This window comes from Heteronotia binoei, chromosome 1 (assembly GCF_032191835.1).
Source record: "Heteronotia binoei isolate CCM8104 ecotype False Entrance Well chromosome 1, APGP_CSIRO_Hbin_v1, whole genome shotgun sequence".
Classification (NCBI taxonomy): Eukaryota; Metazoa; Chordata; class Lepidosauria; order Squamata; family Gekkonidae; genus Heteronotia; species Heteronotia binoei.
The window spans coordinates 140,065,661-140,093,129 of NC_083223.1; the positions used below are offsets into that span (position 1 = coordinate 140,065,661).

General features: G+C 42.4%; 1 protein-coding gene across 1 annotated transcript in view; it reads left to right on the top strand.

Annotated features, from left to right (window-relative positions):
• FNDC1 (fibronectin type III domain containing 1) overlaps positions 1–27,469 on the top strand; it is a 150,364-nt gene that overhangs the window by 41,017 nt on the left and 81,878 nt on the right. Inside the window, exons 2-4 of the mRNA XM_060241612.1 lie at positions 16,530–16,736; positions 19,323–19,421; positions 26,948–27,065. Coding sequence (XP_060097595.1) covers positions 16,530–16,736; positions 19,323–19,421; positions 26,948–27,065 — 424 coding nt within the window. The remainder of the gene's footprint in view (positions 1–16,529; positions 16,737–19,322; positions 19,422–26,947; positions 27,066–27,469) is intronic.

The window sequence follows — 27,469 nt, forward strand, 5'->3', positions numbered from 1 at the left end:
CCAGTCAGTCTGACTTCAATTCCAGGAAAGTTGGTGGAAACCGTTATCAAAGAGAGAATTAGCAGGCACATTGATGAACAAAAATTATTGAGGAAGACTCACCATGGGTTCTGTAAGGGAAGATCTAGTATCACTAACCTGTTAAGAGTTCTTTGAGGGAGTGCACAAAGATATGGATAAAGGGGACCCAAGAGTTGTTGTTTACCTTGACTTCCAGAAAGCTTTTGATAAAGTTCCTAATCAAAGGCTCCTTAGTAAGCTCAAGAGTCATGGGGTAAAAGGACAAGTCCTCTTGTGGATCAAAAACTGGCTAATTAATAGGAAGCAGAGAGTGAGTATAAATGGGCAATTTTCGCAGTGGAAGATGGTAAGCAGTGGGGTACCGCAGGGCTCACTACTGGTTCCCATGTTCTTTAACGTGTTCATTAATGATTTGGAGTTGGGAGTAAGCAGTGAAGTTGCTAAGTTTGCAGATAGGGTTGACAAGTCCAATTTAAGAAATATCTGGGGACTTTGGGGGTGGAACCAGGAGACTTTGGGGGTGGAGCCAGGAGACATTGGGGCGGAGCCAAAAACAAGGGTGTTACAAGCATAATCGAACTCCAAGGGAGTTCTGGTCATCACATTTAAAGGGACAGCACACCTTTTTAAATGTATTTCTTCCATAGGCAATAATGAAGGATAGGGGCACCTTCTTTTGGGGCTCATAGAACTGGACCGCCTGGTCCAATTGTTTTGAAACTTGGAGGGTATTTTGGGGAGAGGCACTAGATACTATACTGAAAATTTGGTGCCTCTACCTAAAAAAATAGCTCCCCCAGAGCCCCCGAAACCTCCAGATCAATTCCCCATTATACCCTATGAGAAACGATCTCCACATAGGGAATAATGAAGACGTTTCCCTCTCCTCTACACCCCCCGCCTTCTCGCAAATCTGATGTAGGGAATTGGCCTCTCTACTCACCAGCCAGCTTCTTCACAGCAACAAAGACACAGACACAGAAAGTTGAAGCCTTTCACCACCTCCGGAGGTGCAAAGGCACATGGTTCTTTGGGGCGGGGCAGGAAGCAGCCTGGGAAAGATCCGGCTGCTGCGATGGAGCTGGGTGGGAAGGGGAAGGGCAAGGAGAAGCTGCTGCGATCTGAGGTGAGAAGGGAAGGGAAGGGAGGAGGAGAAGCATCGGGGATCGGTGGGAAGGGGAGAGGAGAAGCTGTTGGGATCTAGGCTGCGTGGGAAGGGCCGCCATTTCCCCCCCCCCCCCCGCTTTCTGGATTTTTGGCGAGCGGGGGGAGGAGGCTCCAAATCGGGGGTCCCCTGCCCAGGTGGGGGATTTGGGAAGCCTATTTGCAGATGACACTAAATTGTTCAGGGTGGTGAAAACCAGAGAGGATTGTGAGGCACTCCAAAGGAATCTGTAGAGGCTGGGTGAGTGGGTGTCAATGTGGCAGATGAGGTTCAATGTGGCCAAGTGCAAAGTAATGCACATTGAGGCCAAAAATCTTAACTATAAATACAAGTTGATGGAGTGTGAACTGGCAGAGACTGACCAAGAGAGAGATATTGGGGTTATAGTAGATAACTCACTGAAAACATCAAAACAGTATGCTATTGCAATAAAAAAGGCCAGTGCCATGCTGGGAATTATTAGGAAAGGAACTGAAAACAAATCAGCCAGTATACTAATGCCCCCGTATAAATCGATGGTGCGGCCTCATTTGGAGTACTGTGTACACTTCTGGTCACCGCATCTCAAAAAAGATATAGCATTGGAAAAAGTGCAGAAAAGGGCAACTAGAATGATTAAAGGGTTGGAACACTTTCCCTATGAAGAAAGGTTACTGCTTGGGGCTCTTTAGTTTGGAGGAATGTCGACTGCGGGGTGACATGATGGAGGTTTACAAGATTATGCATGGGATAGAGAAGGTAGAGAAAGTACTTTTCTCCCTTTCTCATAATGCAAGAACTCGTGGGTATTCAATGAAATTGCTGAGAAGTCAAGTTAGAACTGATAAAAGGAAGTTCTTCTTCACCCAAAGGGTGATTAACGTGTGGAATTCACTGCCACAGGAGGTAGTGGTGGCTACAAGCATAGACAGCTTCAAGAGGGGAATGGATAAGCATATGGAGCAGAGGTACATCAGTGACTATTAGCCACAGCATATTGTTGGAACTCTCTGTCTTGGGAAGTGATGCTCTGTATTCTTGTGCTTGTTGGGGGCACAGTGGAAGGGCTTCTGGCCCCACTGGTGGACCTTTTGATGGCACTTGGGGTTTTTTGGCCACTGTGTGACACAGAGTGTTGGACTTGATGGACCATTGGCCTGATCCAATGTGGCTTCTCTTATGTTCTTATGACCTTTTCATCTCCCTCAAGCCACTGTGACATACAAACCACAGATGGGTAAAAAGTAGCTTATTGCCTGCCCTGTCTTGCTGGAGGGAAAAAAAAAGATCAGGAGGAGGTGGAGTTCATTAGCTTGCAGTTTTCTCTCAAGTAATGGGTATGTTTGCAATTTTGCTTGTACAAAACTAAGGCATCTGTAACTTTTAAATTCCATAAATATGCCAAATATTGCCATCTTTTGTGCTAGGTAAATTATAAATTATGTTGTTAAAGCAGTAATATTAGTTTTGGTTTGATAGGCCAGTAAGTACTTCATATATTTAAATTTTCCCCAAAATTTCTATATCTTTTCGGGGGGGGGGACCTGGGAAAATTTCCCCCCCATGGCATCAAGCGTTCTGGAAATTTTACATCTTTATTCTTGACAGTCTAGTTTGATTTATTTAAATTATTAATTTATTACTACTAGCTTATCTTTTGTTGGACCCTTTTCCCAGGGGGTTACGTTGGTCCTGTAATGGAATGAGTGGCTACATTTGGTCATTGGAATGGGATTATTCTGTAGAGAAACTATGTTTTTGTGTGTGTTTTGTGCAGATCAATGTCTGTTTTGTATTGTTTTTCTGTGATCTTGAAGAGTATGTTTGTTGTGTCTTTATAACTATGGTTCATTTTTCTTTGTTGTCTTCTCTGGTTGCTCTCCGTGGGTGACCTATTTTCCATGTTTTTGTAGATTAGTACTTTTGGGTAATAATGCATTCTTCATTTCTTAGGTTTGGATAAGTAGGCTCTGTTTCCTTTTCTTAGGTTACTCTGCAAAGGGAGACTACATGGTCCACCCCTCTTTACTCCCAACAAGCCACTTGTAGTGCAAAATGCACTTGCATCAATTTATGTATGCCAGTAAAGGAACTGAACTGAGCATCAAGTTTTTTAAAAACTCTATTCTTCCACAATACAATTAGTGTCAAGAGTACCTCTTGCCATTTAGCCGGGATGTTACTTTCACTTCTCGCTTAGCCAGCTCTTATCTCTTTGTAACAACTGAAGCATTCCTTCTGCCTGATCTCAGGGTTGGCCAAGGCCATCTCTGCCTGATGGACATATGGACATATAAAGCTGCCTTATACTGAATCAGACCTTTGGTCCATCAAAGTCAGTATTGTCTACTCAGACTCGCAGCGGCTCTCCAGGGTCTCAAGCTGAGGTTTTTCACATCTATTTGCCTGGACCCTTTTTTGGAGATGCCAGGGTTTGAACCTGGGACCTTCTGCTTACCAAGCAGATGCTCTACCACTGAGCCACCGTCTCTCCCCTAATATGATATGTGTGCACCTGTGAGGGAACTGGGAAAGAACTAGGGGGGAGGGATCACTTGCTTTGTGCCTTGGGTTTGAATATGTAACCTTTAACATAACGTAACCTTGAATATGTATACCTTTAACATAAGGTATAAGTAGAGGTCATTTGCCTGCCAAAGGCAGATTCCGCAAGAGCCATCTTGATCTTAACCTGTCAGTAAGTCAATAAAATAAGTCAATAAAAGTCTGTTCTCTGAATGGCGTGGTGTTGATCACTGAACTGTTGGGGACTTGGCATATTGTGAAAACTCCCCATTACCTTGCCTTCTCTCATCACTGCTAACCATGTCTGATGAAGAGAAGGCCAAAAGCAAGGATGCTCAAAATGACCCGATCGAGCCAGAAGGGTCCCTTAAGGAGGTCCCGGTACTACACTTCATCACCACATGGCATGACGGCAGGAGCTTGAGAGGGTACGTAGAATTGGAGGAATGGTGTGCAGCCTCCACCACCAGATGCGTCTGCCCATTGGTGCTCCATGGAGAGTACTGTGCCTGGGAATCAGACAAGGAGGACGAAAGCTCCATGGAGGCCACCGCGAGCAGGCCAGGAACTCCAGGAACTCAAATAGGGACAAAAGTCGGTGCAGGAGTATACTGCCGAATTCTGAATGCACGTAAGCAAGGTGCATGGCTGGGACAAATGAATGAAGATTAAACAGTATAAGAGAGGGCTCAACTTATCCTTGTTTGCCCAAGCGGTAGCAACTGATAACCCCCCAACCCTGGTGGGGTGGATCCAGCTGGCATGTAAGACTGAAAACCAATGGCATATGGTGAGCTTGCACTGGTAGCAGCAAGACAGCGGGGCTCCCAAAGGGGCACAGAGCAAAGGGGGCCCCAAGAAGATGACAATTTCTCAGGGGGAGAAGGAGTGCCAGATCAAGAACTGCCTGTGTTTCAAGTGTGTGTGTGTGGGGGGGGAGAACCACATTGCAAGCGAGTGTCCAAGTACCCCTCGGAGTGGGACCCCCTCAGCCCCAAAGAAGGGTGAAATGAAGAAGAAAGGCTCCGCACTGAAACCAGAGAAGGGGAGAACGGAACTCTTGTACTTCCTGGGGCAACAGGAGGACACCTCAGAGGACAAGGGCACCGAGGACCAGCCGGCGGGAAACTCCAACGACCTGCTGTGAAGGGCACAACCCAGCAGGTCGCGAATGTCACTGTGCTACTAAGGGTGAGATTCTCTGGAACTTTGTATTTTATACCAATCACCCTAGTAAACCCCCTAGCTAAAAGATTAATACAAGTGAGGGCATTGCTGGACTCTGGGTGCTCCCGAGATTTGCTTTCCCCGGGCCTAGCAGATGCCTTGGGGCTAAACCAGAAGGAGCTACCCACCCCCTTACTATTTGAGCAAATGGATGGGGAACCCATGAAAGGGACCCGTGCACACATGAGTGTCTTTTGTGCAGTGGGGCGTGGGAGCCCATTTGGAAGAGAGACCATTCGTCATTGCCCCCTCTGCCTGCTTCCAAGCAGTCCTAGGGATCCAGGGGTTGGCTGATCATGACCCTATAATTCAATGGAGCGGCCACGCCATCTATTTTAACAATGAGAAGTGCAACAACCACAAATGGAGGGAGGAGTGGAGCCCAGAACCTCCGCCTCAGATGGAGAGACTATGTCTGACTAGGGAAGAGGTGGCCACCATCCACACCGAGTACAGAGACTTAAAAAAAGGTTTTGAGGCAGATGAGCTCCCCCCTCACTGGACTACAGACTGTGCCATTGAATTGACTGTGCCATTGAGGGGGAGGTCCTCCCAAAGACCAAATTGTACTCCATGAGCCCCCAAGAACGAGAGGAGTTAAAGAAATTCATTGAAACTAACCTACGAAGGGGTTTCATATGGCCAGCCCAATCACCCCATGTGGTTCTCGTGCTGTTCCTTACCCAAAAAGACAGGAGCGTAAGGTTGTGTACTGACTACAGAGGGCTCAATGCAATGAATAACATGTACCCCCTCCCACTCATAAAAGACCTCCTTAGCAAAGTGTCTCAGGGGAAAATCTTTACGAAGCTAGATCTGAGAGATGCTTACTTTAGAGTATGCATAAAAGAGGGGAACGAGTAGACAACCGCATTCAACACCCCCCCCTCAGACAGTTTGAGTACTTAGTGATGCCATTCAGGCTCCAGGGCGCCCCAGGGATGTTCATGAATTTGATCAATAAGCTACTACAGAAACACTTGCTTAAGTATGTGGTCTGCTACCTGGATGATTTATTTAGAGAACCTCCGCTCCCATGTGGAACTGGTGAGAGAGGTGTTAAAGACACTCTATGACAACAAACTGTTTGCCAAACTATCAAAATGTGAGTTCCATAAAAGCGAACTAGGCTTTCTGGGATACTGTGTATCCACAGGGGTGGGGGGTTGGGAATGGATCCAGCCAAAGTCCAGGTGGTAGTAGACTGCCCCTCATGACCCGAAAACAACTACAAAGCATCCTCAGGTTCACAAATTTCTACAGAAATTTCATCAGTAACTTTGCAGTGGTGCACACACAGACCTGCTGAAAACTAAAAGGAAGGGGCCTGAAGCCAACAGGCCCAGAGCATGCATAGATTGGTTGCCCAGATGCCAAGAGGCATTCAGAGAGTTAAAACACCTGATCACCTCAGAACTCATCGTAGTTCACCCCGATGAAAATAAAAAGTTTGTGGTCCAATGTGATGCAAGTGATGTTGCCCAAGCAAGGGTTCTCCTGCAGGAAGGGGAGGATGGGAAGTTACACCCATGTGCATATCTATCAAAGAAATTAACTTCTACTGAGCGCAATAAGTCAGTGTGAGACAAGGAGGCTTCAGCCATTAAACTGGCACTAGAAACGTGGCACCACTTCCTTGAGGGGGCTAAAGTACCTTTCGAGCTCTGGACAGACCACAAAAATCTTGAGTCCTTGGTAGCCATACAAAAAATGAGTACAAAACAAATCAGGTGGGCCAGTTTCTTTTCAAAGTTCCATTTCACTCTTGGGCACATCTCTGGGTAACAAAACTTCATGGTGGATACGTTGTCCCACCTCCCTCAACATGAAAGCCCTATATGGCCGAGGACCTGCCTACCTAAGGGACTGCCTCTCCCCATATGTTCCCCAGAGAGCACTGAGATCTTTTAACAATCCCTGGGCCAAGAGAGGCTAGATTGAAGACAACCAGGGAGTAAGCCCTCTCAGCAATGGCCCCTCGATGGTGGAATCAACTTCCAGAGATGGTGCGAGCCCTGCGGGACCTGAATCAATTCCGCAGGGCTTGCAAAACATTTCTTTTTCAGCTTGCTTTTAAGACAGAACCTGGCTAAACTGATCTGTAGCCATCTAGCCATCTTATGTATGATTATGATGTATAGTATTTTATAGCACCTATTTAATCTATTTTTAACTAATTTATTTATGTAATTGATTGTATTTAAAGTTGTTGTTTATATTGTTTTATTTGAATCATGGAATTCCATGTCTGTGAGCCGCCCTGAGCCTGCCTTTGGCGGGGGAGGGCGGGATACAAAAATAAAGTTATTATTATTATTATTATTATTATTATTATTATTATTATTATTATTATGAAAGCAAAAGGAAAGTTGTAATAGATTCCTTCTTCACCCTGGCCCAGTTGGGAGTGATGGTCACTTTCTGCCGACAAACACGAGACTTGGCACAAGGCCCACCCCAATGGACTCATTTTACTCCACCCTGAGGGAAGAATTAACCCACAATCCCCCGGATGAAGGGTCGGCAGAAAGAGCAACGCGGGGAGACAGTGGACTATGGTACAAAGGCTCTAAATTTTATGTGCCCAAACTGCTTTGCAAGATGGTACTGGAATGATGGCACAATGCCAAGTGGGGGGGGCACTTTGGATTTGTAAAGACCCTCCATCTCATTCAAAAAATTTTAGTGGCCAGGGCTTTGAAAAGATGTATCTCAATATATAATGGGGTGCCCAACCTGCATAATGGCTAAGAAGAGAGGGGAGGAAACCACAGGTGAGCTTTAACCTATTGAGACAGCCTCTCAGCCATGGGAATGTATTTCCATGGACTTTATTACGGACTTGCCCCCCTCTCAAGGGAAAGTGGTGATTTGGGTCATAGTAGACACATTCTCCAAACAAGCTCACTTCATTCCCTGCAAACAGTTGCCTACGGTTAAGAAATTGGTGGAATTATTCCTGCAGCACATAGTTAGACTCCATTTATTCCCCTCCAAGGTGATTTCCAATCGGGGAGCACAGTTTGTTGCTAAATTCTGGGGGGAGCTCTGCTCATTGACAGGCATCGAGCAGGGACTCAGCTCAGCCTACCACCCTCAAACGGATGGGCAGACAGAACGCACCAATGGGGTGTTAGAGTGATTCCTCCTCTGTTATGTTTCTTATCAACAAGACAACTGGGTGTCTCTTCTTACTTTTGCTGAATATGCTTACAACAATAGCATTCACAGCTCCATTGACTCCAGCCCTTTCCTGATTGTGAATGGTTGTGAGGGGAAACCATTCCCAGAACTGCCAACTGCCCCCACCCAGACATCCTCCCCCGAATTCTCAGACTGGTGTGGGGGGGGGCATTGCCCGGGGGTGGAAAACCATCCAGACACAATTGGAAAAAGCAAAGGACTTTTACAAATGACACTGTGACAAAACCCACGGGAAACTTTGGGACTTTAAGGTGGGAAATAAAGTGTACATTTCTACCAGAAACCTCCCCAACTCTCAACCATCCAAGAATCTGGGTCTTTTTACAATCAAGAGAGTAATGAATAAGGTGACTGTTGAGCTGGACTTGCCTAAATCTCTATAACATGTGCATCCCTGTTTTCCATTGTTCCTGTTGAAATGCGACCCTGGATCCTCGCCCTGGTACTCACCGACATTAGCTCCCTCCCCCATCTTGGTGCGGGGTCAGATTCATCATGAAATACAAGACATCCTTGACTTGAAGTGGAAGAGGGGAGAACTATACTACCTTGTCAAGTGAACTCACTTTCCCATCAGCAAATCTGAATGAGTGAAAGCTTCTGATATGCAAGTCCAAAAACTCATTAAAGCTTTTCATTGGTGCTACTCAGACAAACCGGGGTGGGGGTGGGGTGAGGGGCCTTTGGTGAGGGGGGCAGTATGTCAAGAATGCCTCTTGCCATTTAGCCAGGAAGTTACTTTTGCTTCTCGCTTAGCCAGCTCCTGTCTCTGTGTAACAACTGAAGCATTCCTTCTGCCTGATCTCAGGGTTGGCCAAGACCATCTCTGCCTGATATGTGTGCACCTGTGAGGGAACTGGGAAAGAATTAGGGGGGAGGGATCGCTTGCTTCATGCCTTGGGTTTGAATGCATAATGGGTTTAACATAAGGTATAAACAGAGGGCATTTGCCCACCAAAGCCAGTTTTCACAAGAGCCATCTTGATCCTAATCTGTCAGTAAGTCATTAAAAGTCTGTTCTCTGAATGGCCTGGTGTTGATCACTGAATTGTTGGGGACTTGACAATTAATAGGACAACTGGGTAGCTTGGTGTAGTGGTTAAGGGTGGCAGACTCTAATCTGAAGAAGCAGGTTTGATCTCCCACTCCTCTACATGAACCCTTTTAGGTAACCTTGGGCAAGTTATCTCAGAACTCTCTCTGCCCCACCTACTTCACAAGCAGTGTTCCCTCTAAGCTGAGTTAACGTGAGCTGGCTCACAGATTTTTAGCCTCCAGTTCACGCATTTTTGTCTTAGGTCAGGAAGGATGACTCCAGAGCACAATAATTTATGCAGTAGCTCACAAAGTAGAATTTTTGTTCAGAAGACTCTGCAGCTTAGAAGGAACATTGCTCACAAGGTGCCTGTTATGGGAAGGTGAAGGGAATGTGATTGTAAACCATTTTGAGACTTTTTAGGGTACAGAAAAGCGGGGTATAAAACCCAGTTCTTATTCTCCTCCTCCTTGACAGATACTCTAAGATTAATACTTTTATTTACAGTTACTAAGTTTGGTTTTTTTAAAAATTCAGCTTCAGAAAATAGGTAGTTATTTTTGTACTTTTTTCTGTTACACAGACAGGATGTTTGGGAGCTCCTTCAAGAGGTTGTAATTTAAAACTGGACCCCGTTGTCCAGTTCACTTAAAACTTGGGCAGTCTTAGAAGAAAACATTAAGTAGGTTCCCTGATATTCTGATGCCATTTGGTGGAAAAAAGCCCCTTGGGAAGATCTGGCGTTTTCTGTGCATGTAAAACCATTGGCAGACATCTAATCTGATCTGAAATGGAAATGGAACATGACTCACTTTCCTGATATGACAACAACAGTTCGGAGTATTCTTAAAACCAATACACCTTCTCTTTCTTAAATTATAATACAGATTTAAAACATATTTTTCTAGTGCACACCTCTAATTACTACAAACATTCAGTTACAGTTTTGAGAGGAAGAAATACCAATGGTAAAGCTGTGACACTGTGGAGCTGGAATGGTATAGTCCACAGCTGCAGCTGGCTATACATACAACTGAAAGGTGTAAATGTGACCCTGTGGAGCTAGTGCATTTCACCTGTGTGTGCTGTCAGCTATTGTTGGGTGCTTTGGTGCCTCTAGCCCTGGTTCATGTTGTCTCAGAGCCTAACTAGATGTTACAAACTGTATAAGTTTGTCTTGGGGACTTGCAGCTATTCTGTAGCTGCTAGTTCAACTTGTGAGTAAACATGCAGCAGAGCCCAATTTAGATCAAGACTGCTATGCAGGAGAAGGAGGAATTCCCACCTTCTCCCCATGCTGTTTTTATTGGCTGAAACAGCCTGGGAAGCATGAGGGGCTTTATTTTTACTGTGAGGTAGGGTTGCCAGCTTTGGATGGTGAAATACTTGGTGATTTGGAGGGTAGAGCTTGGAGAGAGTGGGGTTTGAGGAAGGGGAGAAACCTCAGCAGGGTACAATACCATAAAGTTTACCCTACAAAGCAGCCGTTTTATCCAGGGGAACTGATCTCTGTTGTATGGAGATTAATTGTAATAGCAGACGATCTCCAGGCCCCACATGGAGATTGGCAACCATTGGGGATCCAGATATTGCAAGCTCTCAGTATGCATGCTTACTGCAATAGAGCAAATAATTCTCCCCCTCCCTGTGCTGCCACTGAGCTTTTTCAGCTGTCAAAAGCTGCACAAGGAAGTAGGCAGAGAATCCATCTTCTCCCATAAAGGGTCCCAGTCCAAATTTGGCACTCCTGTGCATTTATTTATTTATTTTACTCACAAGTTGCCACAAAAACGAAGAGCTACAGTATAACTGCACGTGTCTGTAAGGAATTGTCTAGTTAGGCTTTCATAGTTGTCAGTGTCCTCACTCTCAAGTCCCCCTGAGCTACTGTGCTGCTGAGGCAAAGTATTGAACAGGACGCAGTCTGAGAATTGGCAGCTGTTCGTGTGAACACTGGAGCCTTTTCCCTCTTCCTGGACTGCTTGCTCCGTGGTTTATTTGGGCAGCCAGTTATCTGTCCATTTGGAGGTGGGTGTGCCTACTGTGGACTGAATCCCAAACACAATCAGTAGCACCTTTTGAATCTAAGGTGAGGAATGTCTCCAGAGACAGACCTATTTTTAAAAGCCAAGAGAATTAAATCAGATAGTTTCTTGCTGAAAGCCACATATGTTTTAAATGGAATACTTTCCATATGGTTTTCTGGATGATTTGGTTCCTCTTGATTCCTTTGTCCCGTTAAAGTTCTTTATATTAATTCCAGTTGGAAAGCAGAGGTGCTTATTGGTGGAGGCAAAAGTGATCAAATGCAGACTCTCTTCCTGCCAAAGTCAGTTTGGTTAAGTTATGTGGCCAGTAGGAGCACACTCAGTCTTCATAAAGGATTAACAATAACTCTCAGCAACTGCAAAATAAAGAGCAGAGAGTGATAGAGGGATATGGAAGTGCCAAGTCTGTGGATCTCTAAAACGAGCCTGTTAAATTCTTTAGAATAAAACATGCTGTATAATGGAATATTCATGTGGCTCTGCAAATGAACCATATTGAACTGCTAGCACGCTTATTTTATTGTCTATAAGACTTGGACCTAGTGGCTCAATGTGTGTGAATTACACTACATGTCTCAGCATCTGTAAACTAATCTTAACCGGCTGGTAAATCTATAACTGCTCCATGAGTTGCACAGGGAGTGCAAAGCAGATCTTAGTAGCAGCAGGGGCAATGTGTCTGTCTAGGTTCTAAGACTGTAGCTGCCCTATTTGTTTGTTTATCTGATCTGTTTCATCAGATACATGAAGAGGACTGACAACATGGTAGATAAAGTACATTATGCTTCTGAATTCTTGGCAGCAAGTCTGTACCATTTCTAGTTAAACAATATTTATCTGTTTATTTAGGATATTTCTATGCCACTCCTTCAGAGTCCTGCTTGAGGCAGCTGACAATTAAAACCACATCACAATATTAAAAACAAGCCATTGAACATAAGCAGTATAAAAACTATCCGAAATATAGAAGTAGGCTATTAAAAATAGTAAGATAAAACCCTATATTCATTTTTTTTGTCCTGCCATAGCAGGTAAAGCGTGGTGCCACCATAGAAAATGCCCTGTCTCTGGGCACCACCAACCTAATCTCTGGAGGTGGGGGTACTGAGAGTGAGGCTTGATGGGAGGAGATGGTTCTTCAGGTACCATGGGCCTAAGCCATTTAGGACCTTAAAGGTAAGAACCAGCACTTTGAATTGTATCCCAAAACAGATGGGTCAACAGTGCAAACCTTTTGGCCAGTCCCTGTAACCAACCCCTGACAGTAGCCTGGCTGTCACATCTTGAAGTTTCTGAACTGTTTTAAACTTGGATGTGATCAGAGCAGGGATTGCTGTGGTCAGACCACACTTTTTGAGGAATGGCCTGTGACAGAGGGTGACGGAGGGTGAGAGGCACATGATGGCTTGAAGAAGGGACAGGGCAGAGATGATGGGGAGAAGAATTGAGAAAGGACATGGAGGTTGATGGGGGAAAGGGAGAAAGACAAATGGAGGAGAAAGGATACCACCTTCAGGAAAAGTTCTCTGGAGGGGCTGGAGAAGTTGACTGGGAAGAGGGCCGATTTCCACTGAGGCCAAGGAAGGGAGACAGCCAACCCTCAAGTCAGAATCTCCTAATGTTCGGGAAGCCAGCAAAGGTTTGGTTGTGGACACTAAGGGCTAGAAGGAATGGGCACATGTAACTTGAGCCAAACTTCATTAAATCACTGAAAGCAATACCCTGCTATATGAGCATTTATGCAAGCAATGACACGGCCACAGTTGGCATACCAGCTGGAGCCAATAAAAAGTGCTACATGTTTCCAACCATAGGCCATCCAGTAGTGAGCAACCCCAGCCTATAAACCTGCTCCTTCAGGGGGAATGCAACCCTGTCTAAGACAAGCTGTCTCCATAATCCCCAAGTAGCTTCTCCATTGACTTGCAACACCTCAGTCTTCTCCGGACTGAGCTTCACTCTGTTGGCCCCCATTAATCCCATTACCTTCTCCAAACACCTATTCAGGACTTCCACAGACCCACCTGACTTAGGTGTTAAGAAGAAATAGAGCTGGGCTTCATCTGCATATCAGTGACATCCACTTCAGATCCCATGATGACCTCTGTCAGAGGTTTCATGTAGATGTAAAATAGCATGAAAGACAAGATGGAATCTGCCAGATCCTATAGCATAAATGCCATGGGGTCAAGCTGCAGTCCCCCAGCACCACCATCTAGAATCAGTTGGTCAAAGAAGAGTAGAATCCAGTAGCACCATTAGGACTAACAAATGTAGCATAAGCTTTCAAGAAACGCAATTCTCTTCTGACAAAGGAACTGTGTTTCTCAAAAGCTTATGCTACAATAAAATATATTAGTCTTAAAAGTGCTACTGGATTCTTTACTATTTTGCAGCAACAGACTACCACTGCTAATTCCTCTGGATCAAATAAAATGGAAGCACTAAAGTATAGTGCCAGCTTTCCCAGTCCAGCCAACATTTCCAGAAAGACATTATGTGATATTAGCCACTAGGCAATAGTTGTTTAGGTCATTTGTGTAGTAAAATGGATAGTAAAGAGTTAACCTGATTATGGATTTTGGGGGTAAACCTACTCCTTTCCAGACTGTTCTCTTTTTCTTAGTTTCAGTTTCTGTGTTAGTCTGAAGTTGGTTGCAATAAAGCAGTTGTGTTACATTCAGCTACCCATGTGAGTACAGCAATTTATTTCATAACCACTGTGAGTTCACAGAATTGGTGACGAAGGTACAAATTATGGCCTCGTATGGCAAAATTGGGGAATTTAATCAGGAAGAGGAGGATTGGCAGCAATATATTGAAAGACTGGACCACTGTTTCCTGGCCAATGATATCACAGATGCAGCTAAACAGAAAGCAACATTTCTCAAAATGGCAAAACCTATGCACTCTTGCAAGGCCTGCTGCATCCTGAGAAACCTAAAGACAAATGTTTACCAGATTCACAGAAGGTTTTAACTGAACATTAAACTCCTAAACCTAGTGTCATTGTGGAACATTTTAAATTCCATAAACGACTGATAAAAGGAGAGTCTATGTTAGACTATATAAGAGAACTAAAAAACTTACAGAACACTGCTCTATTCAAGCAAATCAATGCATTGATTTGCTTGAAGAGACTTGTATTGTTGTGGAGTTCACACCCTTGTATCTGAAATGGATTTTTGAAGCTTGAAGAAGCAATAGTGAAACAAGGCATTAGTGCATCCTTGTTGGAATGACTGGACTGCTGGCTGCCTTATGAATTATGAATTTAAAGTTGGACTAAACGTGACATCAATCTTCATCAATATATTATCGGACTTTTTGACTAAGAATACAGCATTGGACTGCTCTAAAGTTGGACTTTATATTCTATGGTTGTTTGGTGATGTTCCAATTTGTATAATTTTTTGCATTGATTTTGCTTATAGTCTGGTTCACAATATAGTCGTTTTGATAATATTGTTATTTGTGGCATTTGATTGAGGCTGGTAATCACGGAAGCTTTATGCTTATTTCTTTGCTACCCAACTGGGGATTGGCAACCCTACAAACCTGCCCAACCATTACGTTCATCTTCAGAAGCCCTGCTTTGAGTGTCCCTGCCTTTTGAGATTAGGCAGATAGCAATCCAGGAGAGGGCCTTCTTGATCATGGCACCAAAAAATTAGAACTCTCTCTGCAGGAAAATTCATCTATCTTCTTCTGTTGTCATATTCCACTGATGGGTAAGAGTTTTCTGTTTTATCAAAGATTTCAGGTTTTCACGGCTGGTAACATCATTAGGGTTTGTAGAATCTTTCGGGATCAAGTGCCGTGTTCTACTGGAGAAAGTTTTCCTTCCAGACGTTTCGTTCTCAGCTGCGGAGAACATCCTCAGTGGCGTTGCAGCTGGAGCAGGCGCTCAGACCTTCTTGGGCGCCTGCTCCGGCTGCAACGCCACTGAGGATGTTCTCCGTAGCTGAGAACGAAACGTCTGGAAGGAAAACTTTCTCCAGTAGAACACGGCACTTGATCCCGAAAGATTCTACAAACCCTAATGGTTTTCTGTTTTGTTTGGCATTCCCTTAATAATCTCTCCTTCCTAACCAATATTTATTGTTTTGTACATATTTTGACTTTGACATGTATTTTAGTTCTTTTTTAAAAAACTCTTTTAAAAGTTGATTTAATGAGATGTTTGGAAGGGGGGTTATTTTGGGGGTTTTAAGTAAGTTTTAAATTGTTATTAAGTAAGTTTTAAATTGTTAGCTGCCTTGACAGCTATTGTAAGGATAGAACGATATTTAATTTTTGTAGATAAATAAATATGACAACAAAATAATGCATATTTAGCTTACATGATTTGAACTACCAGAGATGTGGAAGTTTTCATTGACTTCATTTTGCACAGAAATAATAGTGAATTGGAAGAATAGATAGATAATCTAGTGATGCACTTGTTATAATGTAATTTGTTTTTGTTCATAAAGTTGTGAATGGGAAAGGATAGGAAGGAAGCATTTCTGGTTGGAAGCCTTGAAGTATATTGTTGCTCTGAACATTTCACACCATCCCACTTGAAAATGGAGAGAAGAAAACTGTGTTATTAGATCTCTCAAAACTACTTTATAAATTATATTATGTGTATTATATATATATTTTTAGACTTGCCTTGATTTCTTTAAATAAGGAGATCCACATGAAGAAATGCTTTACTTTGAGCTTAAATATAAGGCTGGTGGCAAAGTGATTTTTTAAAAACTGGAACAGACTACAGTAGAGATCAGATCGCTGCCGACCAGAAGTAATGTGACTTCCACTAATGCAAGCCTTAGAACTATATTCAGTTGTTCTTTATTTTAATTATGATTACATTTGAAAAAATCCTCTGGGAAGGGAATTAATTTGAGTTTGGACTTGCAGCATTCAGACTTTGAATCTATTTTGAATCTTCAGGATGACAAGAAGAGAGCACCTCTGAAGCATATTTCTCTCACCGACGAACCCTACATGCATCAATCTGCTCTTTCTTAGGCCTGCAACTTTCTTTGTGACTGGTGTAGACTAAGGGGTCTCTAGGACTAGCACACTAACACATTCTAATGATTACATGATGTTTCTGTGTGCATGAGACTGTGCCTTTCATTTCCTCTATTATAAATTCCTCTGTCTTCAATTCAGAACCACGGTCTCTTGTCAGTTTTTGCTGCTCAGTTAATGAGTGCATAATTTCAGAAATTTGCTTCCATTGTTGAATTTTTAACCAACACCACCACATGAAGAAAACTTAAAAGTAACTCTTTATTTTGTGTATCTCTGTGTTTTACATTTTCTTAAGAGAAGAAAGTGCCAAGCAGATCTTTGAGAATACATACCCAGTCATCACCTCATAGGTCATCCATACGGTGGAGGCTGCCCCATTCTTCAAGTCTAAGAAGCCCACGTAGATATCCAGGTTATCGTTCAGCATACGGAGAAAGCAAAAGAAAGATGAGTTATATCCCATTGCCAAAAGAAGAACGAAATAATGAGATGAAAAAACTGGGTAAGTTACATTTTTGTGATAATTAAGTCATACATTTTATTTCATCCACAGAGACATTTTTATATTATTTTGTAGTAAGGAATCGTCTACATTCCTTTTTCTTAGTAATTTTGTTCCATAGTTAGTTTCAACCATTAAAACAAATTACTGAATGAAATGAAATCAGCCAAAATGCTTATACCAAGGGCTTGACTGTACTTTTTAAATGCTGCCAAGAAAGCAATTATAGGAACTGATGAGCAATTTATAGGTAGTGATTAATACCCCACCCCACCCTAGACTTGCCTTGAAAAGCATTCCCCCATCTTTCTTATCCTGTAGAAAAGCCCGTAATATGTTACAGAATGCTCTCCCTAAAGTTTCCATAGTCTGAAAATTCAGTCACCTTTAACAACTACCTGAGTAATCCAAACCAAGTCAAATCTCTCTCCCCCTCTCTCTTTATTGTTATTTGATATTACATTGTAGATTAGTGATTGTTAATTGCCTTCTGTAACTGTATGACAATTTTCTTAATATTGTTGGGGGGTGGAACCAGCACTTTTTGAAATGTGGTGTGCTGTGAAACATCTTCTCCTGTGTAAAGTGTGTAATGGCTAAAGAATCAACTGGATTATAAATAACACAGTGAAAATTGAGTGGATACGGTTGTACATGACACCATTGTTCAAATTCAGGCTTCCTGTCTTTATACAAACTTAAATTGCCATATCTGATACAGATGACTGCCTCCAGGATTCCCTAGAATTACAGCTCAGCCCTGGACTACAGAAATAAATTCCCCTGGAGAAAATGGGTGCTTTGTAGGCTGGATTTACCAGTGTTATACCCTACTGGGGTCTCTGTCCTCTCCAGGGTCTATCCCCAGATTTCCAGGAGTTTCCAATCTGGATCTGGTAACTCTACCTCTGATCTGCCACCAATTATCTGATTGGCAAAGCCCTGCCATCTCCTGATATATGGATCATAGGGCCTACTAACACAATACAAACTCCTCATGAATGCCATTTAGACTTTGTATCACATGTGCATTGGGAGTTCTATGCCTCCTCGGAAGGTGGGGGGCAAATATCAATTGTGTCTGTGTGTTGAGAAGGGGTTTCAACTTCTCTGTCAGGGATGTTACATGAACTGAAATCAGAGTTGGCGCATGGGAATAGATGGGGTAGGCGACCACCTGAGCTGCCACCCTGCCTGGGTGATGCTCCCAACCCCATTCAGGCTTCCCACAACCTGGGAAGCGTGAGAAGAGCCAGGGAAGCATGAGCAGAACCAGGGCCGGCGCTTGCATAGTGCGCTCCTTGCAAGGAGCGCAGTATGCAAGTTTCATAGTGCTCCCTCAACCCTAATCAGGTTTCCTGCGATGCAGGAAGCCTGACTGGGGCCGGGGGCAGCACTTGTGCTGCACGCTCCTTGTAAGGAGCATGGTACACAAGCGTCGTAGCTCTCCCCCAACCAGGCTTCCTGCAATGCGGGGCTTGCATAGCATACTCTTTGCAAGAAGCATGGTACACAAGTGTTGTGGTGCTCCCCTGACCCCGAGTGGGAAGCCTGAGTGGAGCCAGGGCTGGTGTTTGCATATCACATTCCTTGCAAGGAGTGCGGTACACAAGTGTTATAGCACTCCTCCGAGCCTGAGTGAAGCCGAGGTGGGCGGTGCGCGGTGGCAGTCAGGGGTAGGGTGGGGGGCAAGGTTTTGCCTGGGGCAGCAAAAGCCCCAGTGCCATCCCTGTCTGAAATGGCCCTGGGAAAACAGAGACCAAAAAGCATTTCATTGAGCCATTTCAGTTTGCAAAAACAGTGCTGGATAAGTCTGAGGCCCTTTTTTCTGCATGCTGCAGTTGTGTTCAGCTCCTATATGCCCAGGAGCTCAGGACTCTTGATATACATGTGTAACAAAATTCTCACTATGGCCTTAAGGACTTTGTATCATGTGAATCTGCCTTCAGTTAGCAGGTCTGGAAAATACCCTTTCCTCTGCTTGAGGCATTGGAGAGCTGGTACCATTCAGAGCAGACATTACTGGACTAGAGGTACCATTGGTCAGCTGTAATACGATACAGCTTCATATATTAAAAATAAACCCCATGTATTGTGAATTTTCCTGATTTGAAAAGTTCACAGCTATATTATTCTGGTGGGGGAATGGGGAAATAACCTTTACAACTAGTTTGGAGAGGGAAAGGTGGTTAGTTTTTTTAAAAATAAACTTTTAAAATTTGTCTTTGGATAAGTTCTGTTTTACAAGTCAGTTGTTGAAAAATATGCAATTGAGTTGCACATACTGCTGCACACATACATAATAAAAAAATTGCATATGATTACATTCTAAGTGTGAATTACAAATACAGATATCATGGTATGAATAGTGGAATCTGAATCCAGATCCACATTAGGAATGTTTGCTTTAGATATTTCAAATTAATCTTACTAATTAGTTGACTAGTTAGTTGACAACAAACTACATTTCAGTGAATTGAATGTTCCCACCACATCAATCAAAGATTCTGCTTGAAAACAGACATCTTTCAAACTGTTGTTGTAATAATGATAATAGTATTATGTATTTTTTCCTATTGTGTACAGCATCTGAATCTGTGTATGTGGTTTCACTGCCATCAAGGACTTCCCAGGCACTGAGTCAACCAGCATATCGGGCAGCTTTAACCAAAAGAAAAGTTGCAGGTATATTCTAGAAGTCAGAGCATAAAAACAGCATTCCTAATAATGTTTTATGAAACAGTATTAGTGCAAGTTAGAATAGGGTATCTAATTTGTTTATATATAACATTATATATAAATAATCTAACATTATTATATATAATCTAACATTACAAGTGATTTAAGCTGTGTCTGGGTTGTACTTTTTAATTGTATTCAAAATATGCAGAATGGCTTTGCTTTTTTTAAATGATAGGATTACATTAGGAGGAGGACTAGTGAGAATCTAGGTTCCAAGAGTTTGGAGCATTCAGTTGTTTAAACAGGAAGATTTGCATGTCATGATATCTTGGTTCTGTGTTTGCTGCATGGCACTGACAATGTTAGCCTACTGCTCCCCCCACCCCCCATATTACATGCAAATGTTAGAGCAGTGTCTATACATGATAACACTTCATTTTCTTTTTGGAGCCCATCTGAATAGGATGTTGCTATATTTGTGGTCATGTAGTCTAAAATGGTGGTGAGGGAGATGCCCCAGGGAAAGCCTTCTGTATTTTGGTGGGTGCCAGCATGGATCCAAGTCTGAACTGGGGAAGTCAGAAACTTGAAATGACATATATGATTATGAAAAACATTGCCATTTAGCTATGCCTAAATGTTACTTTGTCATCTTAGTACCTGCCTCAATATGCTTGCAGGACACATGATCAACACCAGTGTTCTATTTTATACAATTCATTTTACTTTTTAAATACAGCATGGCTACTTGAAATCAATGCAGATTTTCCATTGGCTCTCTTGCTCCTTGCAAGAGAGGCAAGAACCCCTGCTCTTTCCTGTTAAATGACAGAGTGACTGACACAGGAAAGCATTAAGCAGAACTAAAGTCTTACTTAACTATTCATATCTGTGAAGGAATTGCTACAGCACACCATCCTGGCTGAATTCCTGTCTGTTGTATTCTATTTCTATTAGCATTGTTATCATCTCTAAACCCCTGGAATGTGGGTGGGAAGCAGAAAGAAATCATTGCCAGGAAAATTATGCCTGAAGCAACTTGGGAGCTCCTCCACAGTCAAAATATCTAGGAATTATCAAGAGGTCAATAGAGTTTTAGTAAAACTAGCAATATTTTGGAGTGGTGGGGAATTTAGCACTCTCACATTACCATGGAATTCACCAGAAGCAAGAAATAAGACAGTTTTGAAGGTTTCTTCTTTGAAGAATTCTGAGGGACACAGGATTAATGACATTTGTCTGACAGGTTTTTATTAGGGAAAAAAAAGAACAGGAAAAGCTATGGGTTATTCCTCATTGAGAGAACTGCATGTTATGTGTGTTACTGTGATTCCTTGCACATTATTGCTTCATATCTAAGCTGAGACTCAGAGTGAAAAAAAGGCTTAATTTACAAATAAATAACACAGGAAACCTAGCTGTAACTAGTTACATTATTATATATAATCTAACATTACAAGTGACTTAAGCTGTGTCTGGGTTATACTTTTTAATTGTATTCAAAATATGTAGAATTGCTTTGCTTTTTTTAAATGATAGGATTACATTAGGAGGAGGACTAGTGAGAATCTAGGTTCCAAGAGTTTGGAGCATTCAGTTGTTTAAACAGGAAGATTTGCATGTCATGATATCTTGGTTAGTGCTGGAAATGGAACAGACAGTGACAAATGAAGCTGTAGCCTCCATCCTGAGTTCTAGTAGAAGAAGCTCTCCTTCCTCTGCACAGCAAGTTCAGGGTGGGTTACAAGAGACAATAAGATAAATAATATAAATTCAGCTAAAATATATATATATCAATAATTTAAAAACCATATAATATCAAACAACTTAAGGTTGCAAGCCCCCAGGTCTCAGCAGGGGATCCCCTGGTTTTGAGGGCTTCTCCCTACCGCAGACCAGCTGGCTGGTGGGGGAAGCCCCTCCCCTAAAGTCCAGGATACAGTGACATCACCCAGAAGTGATGTCATAATGTCAGGGACATCACATGGGGGGATGCTCTGTTGTTGTTGTTTTTTTAGCAAACTATGGTTTAAGCCCAATTTAACCATACAGTTTGCCCCCAAACCAGAGAGTCCCCCACATAACATCTCAGATGTGATGTCACTTTTTGGTGATGCCATAACATTGGGGACATTTTGTGACATCCCCGCCCATTCTTGGAATGCCCCCCAAATCCTCCCCACAGAACCGGCGAGGGGACCTGATAACCCTAAAACAACTATACCATTAGATGGTAATCCTGTAGCACAGATTGATAGTTTCTCCCAGAAAGCTTTAAGAGTGTAAGATGGTAAAGGTTTTTTTTTAAGTGGGTAGCAAAACAACAACAACACAGTCCAGAATAGTATAAAGTAGAGCAGGGGAGAATAGGACAGGGGAGGCCAATGCAGATAGAATTCCACTGCCTCAACTATAGGCCTGGCAGAATAAGCCCTATGGAACTGTATTATTAAGTGATCTCAGTTGGGAAAGTATTCTACCAGGCTGATGTAAGGGCTGAAAAAGCCCTGAGTCTTGTTGAGGCTAAACAGGTATCTTTTAGGCTGGGCATCACCAGGAGATATTGGTCATAGAATCTTATAATTGGAAGGGATCTCCAGAGTCATCTAGTCCAACCCCCTGCAAAATGCAGGGAATTTACAAATACCTCCCCCTAAATTCACAGGATCCGCATCGCTGTCGGATGGCCTTTGCTTAAAAACCTCCAAGGAAGGAGAGTCTACCACCTCCCAATGAAGCCTGTTCCACTGAGGAACTGCTCTAACTGTCAGGAAGTTCTTCTTAATGTTGAGCTGGAAACTCGTTTGATTTAATTTCAACCCATAGTCCTACCTTCTGGGGCAACAGAAAACAATTCACCATCCTCTATATGGCAACCTTTCAAATACTTGAAGATGGTGATCATATCATATCACATCTCAGTCATCTCTCCAGGCTAAACATACTCAGCTCCTCCAACCTTTCCTCATAGGACTTGGTCTGCAGACTCTTCACCATCTTCGTTGCCCATCTCTGGATATGTTCCAGTTTGGAACACAGTACTCTAGTTGAGGTCTAACCAGAGCAGACTAAAGGATACCATCACTTCATGTGATCTGGACATTATACTTCTATTGATAGAGCCCCAAATTGCATTGGCCTTTTTAGCTACTGCATCAAACTGCTGACTCACGTTCAGTGTATGGTCTGCTAAGACCCCTAGATCCTTTTCACACATACTAATGCCAAGATGAGTCTCCCCCATCCTATAATTTTGCATTGGGTTTTTCCTACCTAAATGCAGAAGTTTACCTTTAATCCCGTTAAAATTAATTAATTAGCCCAGTTTTCCAGCCTGTCTGGATCATCCTGTATCCTGTCTGTGTCTTCTACTGTATTTGTGACCCCTCCCAATTTAGCAATATCTGCAAATTTAATAAGCATTCCCTCTATTCCTTCATCCAAATCATTTATAAAGATGTTGAGCAAAATAGGTTCCAGGACAGATCCTTGAGGCACTCCGCTGGTCACACTTAGCCAAGAGGATGAGAAACAATTCACAAGCACTCTTTGGATGCAATCTGTCAACCAGTTACAGATCCACCTAACAAAAACAGGATCCAAACCATATTTTACCAACTTGTCAACAAGATTAGTATGTGGAACCTCATCAAAAGCCTTACTGAAATCAAGGTAAACCTATGTGTACAGCGTTCCCCAGATCTAGCAGGAGATCAGGTTAGTCTGACATGATTTGTTCTTGAGAAACCCATGCTGGCTCTTAGTAATCACAGCGATCTTTTCTAAATATTGCAGAACTGACTGTGTGACCATTTGTTCTAAAACTTTTCCAGGTATAGATGTCAAGCTGATGGGTCAGCTATTCAGATTCTCCTTTTTCCCCTTCTTGAAGATGGGGACAGTGTTCGCCCTCACCAATTTTTTGGCATTTCCAAGAATTCTCAAAAATAATGGACAGAGGCTCAGACCCCCACTGTAATATCATTGTTATTTCTTACTCCTTTTATTTTTATGCATAGACTCTCAACTGAACTGCCCTGCTTAGATTCACGTATATCCTCACAAGTATATACCTACTTTACATATACTGCTATGCCTCCACCATTCCTTATTTGTTTGTCCCTTTTAAATTTGTTGTCCCCTGAATCCTAATATTCCAGTTGTGAGTGTCATCCCACCAAGTTTCAGTAATGCCTATTAAGTCATAGTCCTTTTCCTGTATTAGGACTTCCAGTTTCTCCTGCTTGTTTCTCATACTCTGTGCATTAGTGTAGAGACATCGGAATCCATGTTTTGTGCACCCTGAGGTTTTTATTTCCTTACATAGCTGTAAATTAGTGTTACCTAGGATGAGTCTTCCTACCCTTTCTGTTACATCTCAGATGTGTGCACCCAGTAGACAGCATACCTCTTGAGACAACAAGTCTGGTTGGCACATTTTGGGCTCTACCCCTCTGAGTAGGGAATCTCCAATAAACAGCACATGCCTTTTGCTATACTGGGGAGCAGAAGCTCAAGACTTCTCATCCATGGGGTCTTGAGAAACTTCTTTCAAGCTTCGTGGAGGCTGGGGAAGTAGCTCTTGTTCTAGTGGTTCAGAATAGTATCTGCAGGAAGATCCTGGAGTTGATTGCTTAGCAGCAGAGGCTCAGAATGTCTCCTGATTTTCATGCTCCTGCAGGTTACATTTTTCCACGCACCCTCCCCCTGTGTTGAGTTTCTCTCCATTTGCTGAGATACCTTTTCCCCTTCCTCCTGTTGTCCTCTCAAGAGCACTTCATGTGTTCTATCCATGAAATCCTCACCTTCCCTTATACACTGCAGCATGGACAAGCATGCCTTAAGTCCCCATATCTTCTCCTCCAGTAGGACTGCCAACTTACACTTGCTGCAAGTGTAATCACTGTTACCCTCAGGTAAGAATACAAACATCCTGCAGACTTTACACATCACTGTCTCAGCTCCCTCACCAGCCATGCTGCTACAGTCCAGTTCAGAATTAGTTCTGTTTATCTTGACTTCCCTGAAAACTCTGCTGCCAAACTGCCTCTTGAGACTACTTGATCACTTTCCCACAGAACCTTCAGGTTAAGAGCCACAGAGCAAGAGCTTTTTGTCTCACGCCTGTGGTGAGGAGGAGTCTTGCAATTTAAAGGCTCAGAGCCTCTGACTCAACAGCCAGAGCAACAGTAGAGGGTGCGGCCAGCAACTACCCCCAGGCGAACAGGCCTTTCTCTCTCAACAACAAACTAGACAAATGGTACCCAGAAGCAATCAGAAACCCCTCTCCAGCAGGCTCCAAGCACTCACACAGTTCTGTCACACAGGAACCCTCACACAGTTTTCTCCCTCAGCAACCTCAGTTAATGCTCCCCAGCAGTTTAGGAAAAGCAAAATTAACCCTCACCTCACCAGCAATTCTGTTCCAGCTACCAGCACCTTCCTCCAACCAGCTGGGTCACTTCCCTGATTAATATGGTCTAATACTCTTTCAAACTTTCATTAGATGGTTGAACCTTAATTTTGTCTGGAAGTTTGTTAATTTACAAACTGTTATAAGATGGGAAGGAAAAAACTGAAGGAAGATGAACTCAGCTTCATGTTCACTGGCGAAGAGTATTAAACAATTGATGACTTGATATTGTTCAAGAACACTGTATGTGAAATACCTGCTTTCTCTGCTCTGCTTTTTTAAACTTAGAAATAGAGCTGAATATATCTCCTCAGTCAACCCTGAGCTACCATTTCTGGGTTCCTCCTGATTCTTCTAAATTACCAGAGGAAGTTGAGCCAAACCACCCATGTGAGAGTAGGGAATATCAATTAAACTTTCAACAGACATTTTACTGAGATGAATAGGATATCATTGTCTCCTTACTGGTGAGACAGTTGTGTGGATTTCCCAGGAATTGAATCATATTTCCTTTCAACTTAAACAACTCAGTCACAATTTTGGTGCCCATACTCAGGAGGTTTTGAGCTCTTTGTCTTCTTTAAAAGGTACAGAGGATAAGAGTCTTTGTTAACGAGGTTGTTCATCCACACCTATCAACCTACAGTGATAAAACGATTGCTATTCATGATCTTGGAGTAACCCCTCTAAATAGAGACCTCACTAAATCTTCAACGATAACCTCCAAAGCTGATAAGAGCACAACAACATTGCCTCACTTCTGATTTATTAAGTAAAAAGGAGAGATTAATCCAGAGTTCAATGCAGTTCCCTCCTTCTATTTCAATTAAAGCTTCATCCTTATCTTCACATCCAAAGAAACAACAGAGTATTGATTCTACTTTAAATTACCTCAAGGAATCTTTACCTAATTTACATGAAAGAACTGAGTCACTCAGTATATTTCTCCAAGGGACATTAAAACATAATTCTGTAGTAACCCTTAGTATGTCACAATCAAGAGTTTATGGTGAAAGAAAATATAATCTCAATCTTGAACCTGAGAACTGTGACTCACTAACAGAAGGTATTGAAATAAATGATAATTATTGGATAAAATTAACAACAGTCCCCAAGAGCTCAAAGGACTACCTAGCATGAGAACTCAAATAAAAAACCCCAAACCAAATACAGTTGAATCATCAAGATATGATTTGTTGGAGATCATAGATTTATTGGGACTGCAACAACTTATTAAACTCTTCTCAAGCAAGGTTCAGCATGACACAATGGACATTATTAGCAGGAAGCATAGGAAACTGTATTAGACCACGTCTTAAATCAAGAATCACGTATGAACTCTTCAAACTGATGATTAAAAAATAAGAAGCAACATTTAAATTGTATCTCTTGGAATTTGACAGGTTGGACAAACAAAATTCAGAACCCTTTTTTATACTATTTGTAAAAAGTCATGAAATGTGTCCAAAAAACTTGGTTGATTGTTGATTTGATTTAAACTGATATCTTTCATACTCTTAATGCTGCCCCCTCAAAAAATAGAGGGTGGCTTGAATGGTGGCTTGGCCTATTTGATAGTCTGTAAACTGATGTTACGCACCCTGAGCCCATATGGAAAGGGTGGCATATAAATATGAGACAATGAATAAATAATAAAATAAACTGTAATGTTATTGCAACCTTTATGCTTTTGGGCAATGGCATAAATTTTGATTTGTGAAGAAGGGGCAATTTTGTTAGTTCATGTCTACGTACCTCCTTGTGTTTCACCCTTTTATTATGAAAAACTGTTGATATAATTTGAAAAATTACATTTTGGAATTGGCAGTCGAATATCCTAAGGCAACGAAAATATTATTATTATAAATTTCAATGCCTGTATTACAGTTACTGATAGAACAGATTGGATTAGTCAACAGGTTCTGCAGACAGCAAGCCTTGTGGTTATTTCATTCACAGACAATGGTATGCAACCTCTTCACTATGTAGCATCACATGTTGAGCTAAGTGCCCTTTTCTAAGTACCATTTAAGTAATCTGTCAATACTGGATCATATGCAAGATTAGATATGCTCATAATTCTCCTTACTGAATCATTGTTATTGTTTTATTTCAGAGGAGGAGGAGGAGCAGGAAGAGGCAAAAGACATCACTGTTCGAGTTATGTCCTCTCAGTCTGTGCTTGTTACTTGGTCAGATTCCATCTCTGAGAAACAGAAGACTGCTGCGTCAAGGTATTAGGCATTATATTGTCTTTTATATATAGTATATATATAGTATACATTCTTGGTCATCCAACACTTAAAGAGAATGGGACATTTCCTATGACTGCACTTTCTAGAAGTGTAGAAGTACTGTACAAACAGCTGAAGGAATGTGAAGGGTTAATTCTTCACAGAACCAGAGTGCCTTGAGTGACAGTCTGCTCCTAGCAGTCTGATTAGTCAGGATTAGCTTAGCAGAGAGAGACCTTAGAGCTGAATGCTGAGGAGGAGAATTCATTTAGAATTCAGCCTTGACTGAGAGCAGTTTAACAACAGACAGGAGAACTGGGGAAAGTTGGCAAGGACGAGTGTGTAGTTAAATGGAGACTCCCATTTGAGCCAAAGCAGAAAGATCTTCTAGTGAGAGGAAAATT